Source organism: Triticum aestivum, chromosome 6D (genome assembly GCF_018294505.1).
Source record: "Triticum aestivum cultivar Chinese Spring chromosome 6D, IWGSC CS RefSeq v2.1, whole genome shotgun sequence".
Taxonomy (NCBI): Eukaryota; Viridiplantae; Streptophyta; class Magnoliopsida; order Poales; family Poaceae; genus Triticum; species Triticum aestivum.
Window position 1 is genome coordinate 11,145,970 of NC_057811.1, and position 10,203 is coordinate 11,156,172.

General features: G+C 47.4%; 2 protein-coding genes across 2 annotated transcripts; both read right to left on the bottom strand.

Annotated features, from left to right (window-relative positions):
- Positions 1-3,770: 3,770 nt before the first annotated feature.
- Positions 3,771-4,444, bottom strand: LOC123143051 (sucrose:sucrose 1-fructosyltransferase-like). Its single transcript, XM_044561821.1, has one exon. The coding sequence runs from the start codon at positions 4,245-4,247 to the stop codon at positions 3,876-3,878; it is 372 nt and encodes a 123-aa protein (XP_044417756.1). The 5' UTR covers positions 4,248-4,444; the 3' UTR covers positions 3,771-3,875.
- Positions 4,445-6,491: 2,047 nt separating this feature from the next.
- LOC123143049 (sucrose:sucrose 1-fructosyltransferase) lies at positions 6,492-9,631 on the bottom strand. The gene is made up of 3 exons (XM_044561819.1): positions 9,092-9,631; positions 8,112-8,995; positions 6,492-7,295 (listed from the first exon to the last, which is right to left on the bottom strand). Exons 1-3 carry the CDS (start codon positions 9,528-9,530, stop codon positions 6,597-6,599), a joined length of 2,022 nt encoding a protein of 673 aa, XP_044417754.1. The 5' UTR covers positions 9,531-9,631; the 3' UTR covers positions 6,492-6,596.
- Between the last annotated feature and the right edge of the window lie 572 nt (positions 9,632-10,203).

Genomic DNA, 10,203 nt, shown 5'->3' on the forward strand with positions numbered 1-10,203 from the left:
CCATAATACCCAATAATGGAGACATCTATTGGAATTACGATAGACTTTTGCTCCATCGATGTGGTGACAGTTAAAACTTTTTTTCCAGTATTCTCTGAGTTGAATGCAAACCTAGCTACTCCTGGTTGTGGATCACTCCACCTGGCAAGTGCTACTTATTACCACTCCAGCAGTCAACAACGGGCGACAACGTGTCGGCAGAGCATTGTTCATTGAACTTTGCACTGCATAGACGCAAGCTTGATGCTGTAGAACGTCTGAAATGATGTTGTCAAGGCCTAACAACATGCATTGGGTCGTGGATGATTCGAGACGGCAAGGAGAAATGGTGTGGGATCGATGACAGTTACTAGTAACATGTACATAAGATTCATTCATTCGAAAAAGAAAAACAACCAATAGACGGTAGTGATTGTAAGCAGAGATGAAGAGAGATCCGCACCACCAAAAATGCAGGCTAATGTGGGTCACTCTCCTAGCTAGCTATATACAATCCATTGATGTCCTTTTGCGCCAAATTAACACTATTACAGTTCTTGTGGTCTTGCAGACCCATCAACATGAACATGACAATAAGACGCGTCGTGGGGATGGGATGATCCACTCCGCTCGATTGAAGTCGCTCACTTCATGCATCCACACGCTTTTTGCTCCTTGCACTTTATTGGATGACACGTTGGTGAGAGTTCTAACTCAAGCTTGCGAACCCGACTAATTGCCCAAGTGATGATGGCAAGCCGAAGCGACAGATGGCGACGATTGGCACTACTAGCAATGATTCGGAAATGAAGTTTGGCATATAAATAATCCACCTAGTTTTTAAATCGAATATCCACTTAGTTGACCCTATTGCAAGACCGCCACCTATAATAGTGACTCCTTTAACTCAATATTTGTCGCACCCCACTTATTACCCAATACTACTACATGGTTGTTTGTGTTGAGTGTAATTTTTTGTCCGCTCTTCCTTGTTCAATTCAAACCATAGTAGCTGTTTTTGTTGTGCGAGGGTGCATTTCCTGACCGGGGGTCGATCGGCGCATATCGAGGGTTTGGAACGACGTAGGGTCAGCCAGGGTCGTTGGCTGGATCATGAAGCCAAATCGATTGGTATGATTCTATATCAGCAAAGAAATAATTACAAGAATACCTACGGCGTGAGTCATGGAGGTTTACCAAGCATTGTCGTCAAGATTTTGGAGTCCGCACGATTGTCGTGCGCTCGTCAAGCTGCCGCATGACGCTCTCATGCCACTGCTGAGACCGGGTACGTCGACTAGAAGGTCTCAGAACATCAGTGGAGGCGGCAGATGAACAACGCTGGAGATTAGAAGCCATTTTTTGTTGGAAAGGTTTGTGGGTGAAGAGCTTTGGGCACTAATGCTCCGTGGGGGAAAAGTAATAGGAAATGAGAAGATTTTCCGTCCTAGTGTGTTGTGATAGATGCGAAATTTCCGGTGTGGTTTTCCCCTCTCCAGGGTGTTAGGAAAGAATCACAGGAAAATCCATAATATTTTGGAGAAAAACAGCAAATTATTTCCCTTTATTTCATGAATCGTGCCGGGTAATCGACCCAAAACTACACGGAACATGATCCACATCCCAAAATAATGTCTCTAAGATGTATATACCCCGCGTCACACCTCATCTCACAAGGGTGGCGACCCACGATCCGTTCCTCGTTCCTTGACCCGGGCGACCCAGATCCCTGGCAACTATTGCTAAACCATGGGAATACATTTTTTGACAAACACAAAATGAGAATGTAGATTCCATGGAATTGAAAAGCAGGCCCCACAAATAATTCAGCAAACTGAATTCGATGTCGTTTTTGTGGGACTCTCTTGCACCGTCAGCATGGGCACCCACCTACCTTACTCTCTTATGACCTTTCTTATCTGTATATCAGCAAAGCAAACCACACAAGATGGATCAGGGATGGACAGATGTGTGGCCGGGTTAGGCTAGCTAGCAATGCCTGGTGGTGGTGGCACTGGCATGTACCGTTTGGGTCACACCTTGTTGGATGTGGATTTGTAACTGACATGACGTTGCATCCTCCTCGTGTACTCCTGTCCATTGGGCAACAATTCATGGCCTCTCATACAATTTACTATGTATGCGTGCACGCCGCATGCACCGCTCGCATGGAGTGTTGGGTACTCTAGTGACAATCAGCCAGGTGCTGACTCACCATTGTCGGTGGAAAAATAGAGGGACAGATCCATCTAGATGTACCTACGGGAGCCAGGCCAAGCAACAATTTCTTTGTGGTGTACAGTACGTAGTAGTGGGGCTAGTTACTGGTCCTGTAGTGGCTTCATCTCCACATAATCACAATAAAACAAACATGAATGTATGGCCGATCAAATGACCAATCCATCATGGATAAGAAAAACTAGGACGTAGTACTCCAGGGAGCTGGCTTTGCATGCACACTCTTCTAGCTACGCTAATTAAGCTTGAAGGGTCTTGCTCTCCGTCGAACTAACCGAACGAGAAATAAGTCGTTTCAGATTCAACATCATTGCTAGTACAATAATGCAGGTCCACGTGTCCAACGAAACCGATCCTAGCTAGACTGTACTCTCTCTGTGAAGAAATATAAAAGTGTTTAGATCACTACTTAGTGATCTAAACAAGAGAGAATACTAATTAAGATAATGCTAATCAAGAATTCAATTCTCTAATTTTCTTACGATAGAGTCAAACTAAGCTCGTGGCTGCGGACCTCACCAAGGTTCAGCTCGATCCATTAGGCTGATCGTAGTGGGGAGTATCATAACTTAGTATCAGGCATATGATACTAGTGTACGATACTACATCCGTAGTGTATCATACATTAGTATCATAGGTGGTCTCATTAATTGCCATGGATGACACATAATAGTATAAAATTTAATATGATACAATATCATAATATGACACTCAACCCTCTCTTTCTTTATTTAATTCAACATCACCTCATCAAAATTTCCTAGTTGGCATCCATGATACTAACTATGATACTCCCATTACGACCGGCCTTAATTATGTTGGCTGGTGGTTGCTACCACGCCAGCAAGCCCTTTTTAACTCTTACAACTAACCATGTGACGAGGCAGGGTGTAACAGGTGGCCATAGTTGATGGCAGCTAGTCATTGTAGTAACTTGCAAGCTTGCTATACATGAAGCGCTAACAACCAACAACAAAATCAACATCACATTCAAAAAATATTCAACAACTAGCAATAATGGATATAGGAAGAGAGACGGGGGCCTACACGACGCAGAAAGAGGGGTCTAGCGTGCATGGGTGTGTGAAAGAGTGTCATTGTCCAAACTACAATGTCTTTCTCCATCCAGCGCTATGTTCCGCGAAGATTGATCGGCATCAGGCAGGTACAATAATGCGGGTGAAGGCATGGACCATGAATCTATGATCAGACACAATTTTAATCATGCAAATTCTCTCACCCATCCTTGGAATCCAAACTTCTGGCCGTGGCTCTCTCCACTTGTCGCTCCATATGGTCCATGCCATGTCAGATGTCCTTTCTTTTTTTTTGCGGTGGGCTAACCAACATTGTGTGCTTGCGCAACATGACATGTGGCAACAGTTAGTACAAATAACAAGTTGTTCCTCCATTCATCGGGCATAAATATACTTATTGTTTTCTTAAAAGAATTTGAATTCAAAATTTCTTTAAAGTTATCTTGGTGGCCATTGGTAGAAAACAAAAATGACAAAAAAAGACTTGGTGGAGATCAATCAGACAACGCAGAAAAGTTGCAACGAAGAAATGAGAGCGAACTTCCTTGGTCTAAAAACAGTACATACAATGTGCTATCTATCATATTTTTACTAAACAAAAATCATATTTTCATTTTCTTTTTACAGTGAGGCCATGTAGGCCTGATTGTAGGAGGAGCCCATCTCGTGGACGACGAGCCTCGTGACGTTGACCCGGGCGCTGGTGGCGTTGTTGAAGAGGTAAACCCCAGCGTTGGCATAGATGGCCTCCGTTGGGTGCACCCGTGACGGTGCCATCAACCTCCCGCCCATTGCAAAGCTCTCAACAATGGAATAGTCCACTAGCACCCTCACTGAAAACTCCTCGCCATCGAGCACCGGGACAATATTGCCTACGACCCTCTTGACAATATCGTTGGCATGAGATGAGCACGTCTCGTCATGACAGAAGTGTGTGCGCAGGCCGCTATTGAGGCCTCTGGCGACGTAGAAGTAGACGCCGGTCCGCTCCATGTCGCTACTGTGGCGCCTGGCATCAGCAAGCACAAGGAGGCCGAAGGGACCGAGTGTGCCCCGTCAAGTCGTGCCACCGCTGGTGCTGCAGTTGTAGCCAACATCCGCCTGCTTGACAGTGACGACGTCGAGCGGGTCAAGATGAAATGAGGCGTCAATGTCGAGCTGGGTGGCACGATGAAGGCTGAGTGGGAATACGGAGCCATGGTCGACGGTATGGACCATGAATCTATGATCAGACTCGATTTTAATCCTGCAAATTCTCTCACCCATCCTTGGAATCCAAACTTCTGGCCGTGGCTCTCTCCACTTGTCACTCCATATGCTCCATGCCATGTCAGAGGTCCTTTCTTTTTTTGCGGTGGGCTAACCAACATTGTGTGCTTGCGCAACATGACATGTGGCAACAGTTAGTACAAATAGCTATGATTTGGAAGTCACGTGATGAGTCTATCGGCCATAGTTACCTACGGCCGCAACGATGTCAGCCATAAAAATGAACACACGGGCACACTGTAACCATGAAGTTCCGAGCTTGACGCTGACAAGGCGGCGTGTAACAAGTGGCAGCATATTATTGCAGTCGGTAATAATCTCCAGTAACTAATATGGCACCTTCAAGACATTCAAGCTATCCACCACTCGAACGGTTGACATAGCAAACTCTACTGGTTTGCGGCCACCATACCTTTTGACCGCACCCATGCTCATTTTCTGATGATGCCCACTTACCCTCCACATATCAATGCATATTGATGATTGGATCAATATGTATGCGGTGTGCATTTAGCAAGATAACTCGAGAATGTTAAGAATAAAGTATGCATACACTTGGCATGCACACATGGGTGTGCGTGGTTGTTACCTTGTTGACTCTCAGATTGTATCTATTTGTCTTCTTCAATGACAATCTCCTTGGACCAAACTTGCAAGCAACCAATGCCAGCTACAATAATGCATTGTTCGACGTGGCAATGATTCAGTTTTGTTTGTGGACAACAATAGCAAGGCAGGAACCACACAAACCGGTTGTGCTCACGTGTCTTTTTGTTTTTTGCTGATTAATAAGATTTCACAAATTACTTACTTCCGATAAACTAAAATGTAATAGACACTACAAAGGTTTGCATGTGAACTACTAGTTGTATACCCCATGTCAAAAGGCAACAAAATAAGAACTATCTATCAGTCAAACTAAACCCATTGTGAATATTGATTTCACAATGATTTTTCTAGAAGAATTACTTAGCATTAGGCGCTACATTATTTTTCCTTTCTAGAACCGTGAGCACACAAGAATAAAGAGTGAATCCGATGGTTCTCTCGACACCAACCAAACATGCATGCATCAAGGCAAGAAGAAACCCATGGCACATGTTAGTATTGGCAGAGACCACTAATTGCGGCCGTCAGGTGAGTGGTGGAGAAGATCCAGAATCTTATCATCAGCATCCTTGGTGGCCTCACGGTCTCACTGATTTGGAGTACACATGCCATTGCCAGCTCAAATCTTCCACTCCAATCTTCCATTGTCTATCCATCTAATATAATCAAGATCCCTGGGGTTGGGCTTGGCATCACTAAGACTTGTCCATTTGTGTATGTAGTACCTCCCGGCCCTCCAATAATTCTCATTTGTTTACACAATAATTCCCGCTTGTTTGTTTACCCAATAATTCCCGTTAGGGTATGCAGGAGATGTGTTTGTATGTGACAAGTTGTTCACCGAATCACCAATAGTGCACTTTTTTAAACTATAGTTAACATACGAGCTGACCTTGTGCCTAGCCTCGAGTGCAAAAGCAATCATGTACAGATTGATCATCGATCGTCGCTTGAAACAACAAGACCACATGCACGCAAAACCTTTTGTAATGAATTATGAATAGTGTTGACAACAAGTCCACAAACATTGTTATTCAAAGTACAGAACAAAGACAACCTTGAACAAATAAAGCGAGGACGGTCGTATTGGCTGAACTGTGTTGTGGCCGTGGTGGTAATCAGCAGTGTAGGTGTCATGAAGGTCCTGAGATTGAAAATCTCCAACTCAGATGTGGTTGTTCCTTGTTGTAACACCGTGGTAGGATGTTCTTCCTCCATTTATCGGGCATAAATATACTTATTATTTTCTTAAAAGAATTTGAATTCAAAATTTGTATAAAGTTATCTTGGTGGCCATTGGTAGAATGCAGAAATGAGAAAAAAAAACTTGGTGGAGATCGATCAGACAACGCAGAAAAGTTGCAACGAACAAATGAGAGCGACCTTCCTTGGTCTAAAAACAGTACATACAATGTGCTATCTATCATATTTTTGCTAAACAAAAATCATATTTGCATTTTGTTTTTACAGTGAGGCCATGTAGGCCTGATTGTAGGAGGAGTCCATCTCATGGACGACGAGCCTCGTGACGTTGACCCGGGCGCTGGTGGCGTTGTTGAAGAGGTAGACCCCAGCGTTGGCATAGATGGCCTCCGTTGGGTACACCCGTGACGTCGCCGTCAACCTCCCGCCCATTGCAAAGCTCTCAACAATGGAATGGTCCACTAGCACCCTCACCGAAAACTCCTCGCCGTCGAGCACGGGGACAATATTGCCTACGACCCTCTTGACAATATCGTTGGCATGAGATGAGCGCGTCTCGTCATGGCAGAAGTGTGTGCGCAGGCCGCCGTCGAGGCCTCTGGCGACGTAGAAGTAGACGCCGGTCCGCTCCATGTCGCCACCGTGGCGCCTGGCATCAGCAAGCACAAGGAGGCCGAAGGGACCGAGTGTGCCACGTCCAGTCGTGCCACCGCTGGTGCTGCAGTTGTAGCCAACATCTGCCTCCTTGGCAGCGGCGACGTCGACCGGGTCAAGACGAAATGAGGCCTCGATGTCGAGCTGGGTGGCACGGTGAAGGTTGAGTGGGAATACGGAGCCATGGTCGACGGTAACGCCTCCAAGGTTGGTGGAGTTGGTCCGGAGCGTCTCCACCTCCTCCACCGGCCACTGCAGGAGGTTGCTCCCCGTCTTGGTGTCCAGCACCACCGTGCGAGGGATCGACTGCAACAGTAACAACTGAAAACATTACCAACTTGCACTAATTAACTTTTCAGCAAAGAAACCTCATGGTACCAATCATTGTGGCAGCATATATAGAAATAGTTAACTGTGGGGTAAGCAGACAAGACATCCCTTTTTCTTGTTTAATCCTAGTTTGCTGCAGACAAGACCACATGGGTGTGAGTTTTGCTTGTAGGACACACACACACACACACAAAACTAGCTAGTTGCATTGGTGTATATTGTACTACTCCATTATATCCAAATAAAAAGGCATTAGCAACTGTCGCCATTCCATCATTGTTTCCTTTTCCTTTTAGAATCCTCCTGGTATCATCACTGTGACAGCAAAAGAGAGAGGGAGTACTAGGTAACTCAAGACAAAGACATCCATCTTCTTGTCTAATCCCAACAGAAATTGTGTATGCTTATTATAACCAGTTAGGTGGTTCTTGGCATGCCACTAGGCCACATGGGGTGTGCAGAGTTTGTTTGTTGGACACAGCTACAATGACATTGTGCATTCAAAGTATCACAACAGTTGCTGGAACTCTTTGCAAGCTGCTATTTATCTATAATTCCTGCCAAGTTGACAACGAGATGACAGCAACATCTCGTTAGCTGCTATCTATCTATAATTCCTGCCAAGTTACTCCTATTATTATTTGCATGCCGACGTGTCTGTGAAACCCAACAAAAAGTGCATGCAACACATCTAACCATGCAAGTTTGTGCTAACAAAGCGATAGTGTATTTGAATCAATTAATGGAGGTATTAATCAATCACTTGAAGAAGATGATGAAAATGTCAAGTACCTGCAGGGAGGCCCATCCCTTGGCGACATCAGCGTGCTCGGAGTCGGTCTCACCGACCCACCCCCACAGCACGCGTCGCTTCTTTGATGGATCGTAGAATGTCTTGGACGCGTAGAACTTTCCCCAATCGTACCTCAGCCCAATGCCGACATCGGCATCGGAGTCCAGCGGCGTCCATGTGTTCATCGCCGCGTCATACCTTCCCAGCGCGTAGTAGTCGTGTCGGTCATCATCGGAGCTCTCCTTCATCACGTGCAAAACATCACCACCGCCGTTGTTGGACGCCGCGGCCACTGCCTCCGTCATGTCGATGCCCCTCACGCCGCCAACCGGGTACAAGTCGATGCACTCCCACATCCCCGTCCCTGGTACACGGTGAAGCAGGCCAGGGACAAGCTCGTAGTCGATGAAATCCTTCGTCTTGTACGTCATCACCATACCGGCATGGTGATCATCCTTGGAGCCGATTACGAGTCGCCATGTGTCGTCGGAGCCATCAAACCACGCAGTGGTTGGGTCCCTGAAGTCCTTGTCCCCGACGCCGGGTGGCGGGTACATCACCGGGTTGTTCTCATACTTGGTCCAGTTGATGAGCAAAGGGTCGGAGGGGTCGGTGGGGAAAGCGAGGCATTGGACCTGGACTGATGCGTTGGTGGAGCCGGTGTAGAGCATGACGATGCGGCCGTCGGGGAGGACGGTGGCGGAGCCCGACCAGACGCCATTGATGTCGTACCATTGGTCAGGGGACATTGCCACCGGGAGGTGGCGCCACCGGAGCAGGTCGCGGGAGGCGGCGTGGCCCCATGCGATCTTGTTGCCCCAGATGGCACCGTCCGGGTTGTACTGGTAGAAGAGGTGGTACCACCCCTTGTAATACACCGGACCTGCATTTTCATTTTGCAATTTGCATCAAAGAATTGTGTTTTACATGAATGATCACCACTTATGTAACGATGGAGGATGGAGGGAATGTTACTTACCATTGGGGTCGTTCATCCAGTTCTTCTCGGGCTGGAAGTGGAAGCCGGTGCGCTGCCACTGGAGCATGGCATTGCTCCACGGGAACGCGTTGCCGCCGGCGTCCGCGCGCAGCATGCCGCCGCGCGCGCCGGCGCCGGACGTCTTCTCCGAGACTCCAGACTCAGGCCCCCGGCTGCTGGCGCTCATCGGCGCCGTGTCGACCGTCGTCTGGTGGCCAGACATGACGACGATGCCACCCGCGGGCAGCTGGCCGGCGAGTCTGACGCCGGCGAGCGCGGCTACCACTAGGAGCACGGCCACCGTCGCCAGCAGCAGGGCGGCACAGAGCAGGCCAGCAGTCCGGCGCACGCGCCCCACCGTGGCGGCGGCCTCGGCATCCTCCGGCAGCGGCGCGTAGGAGCACGGCAGGGGCGCTGAGCCGCCGTCTCTGGCCTCCATTGGCACAAAATTGAAGTGAAACGCAAAGGAGGGTTTACTGGAAGTGATTGCTCAATTAGCAAGAAGCTCCCCCGCTAATCTTAACAAAAGAGGAAGAGAATGTGTGTGCTTGCCGAGGAGCTTCGCCTTTCCTTTTTATAGTCTCCATGCCACCGTTAGCGGCCTAGCTGGTGCGGTGGCGTCCACCGCCGTGGGCCCGGAGTGTCAGTGCTAATCATCATCTGTCCAGGCCATGTTATCCAGCTCGAGCCTTGTAGCACTCACTCATTGTTCCGAGAAACTCTACTGGCAGTACTAGCTAGTGGCTCAGGCTGGATCATTATATTCTTTACGTAGTTACTTTGTTTGTGTTCAGAACTTCAGATCCTTCCATGATCGAGTTGGATCATAGATTCCGTTGAGAGAGAGAAAGAGAGAGAGAGAACCGAAACCGCTGCTCATGGGGTCGATCCATCATGGGGCCCCAGATAACTTAGGGCCTCTTTGATTCATAGGATTGAAAAAACACAGGAATAGGAAAAACGTAGGATTAGAATGGCATGTTCACTGGATTCTTATAGGATTTGAGTTTGTTTGATTGTGTCACGGGAAAACCAAAGAATTTCTTTCAAGAGGTTGGAGTGGATGTTCGAATTCCTGTGAAATGTAGTACAAATGAATTCTTAAGAAAAAA

Coding starts and splice junctions, on each gene's coding strand:
- LOC123143051 (XM_044561821.1), bottom strand. CDS start 4,247: ATGGAGCGGACCGGCGTCTACTTCTACGTCGCCAGAGGCCTCAATAGC.
- LOC123143049 (XM_044561819.1), bottom strand. CDS start 9,530: ATGGAGGCCAGAGACGGCGGCTCAGCGCCCCTGCCGTGCTCCTACGCG. Junction 8,996..9,091: donor CTGGATGAACGACCCCAATG/GTAAGTAACATT, acceptor ATGAAAATGCAG/GTCCGGTGTATTACAAGGGG. Junction 7,296..8,111: donor AGGGATGGGCCTCCCTGCAG/GTACTTGACATT, acceptor TTACTGTTGCAG/TCGATCCCTCGCACGGTGGT.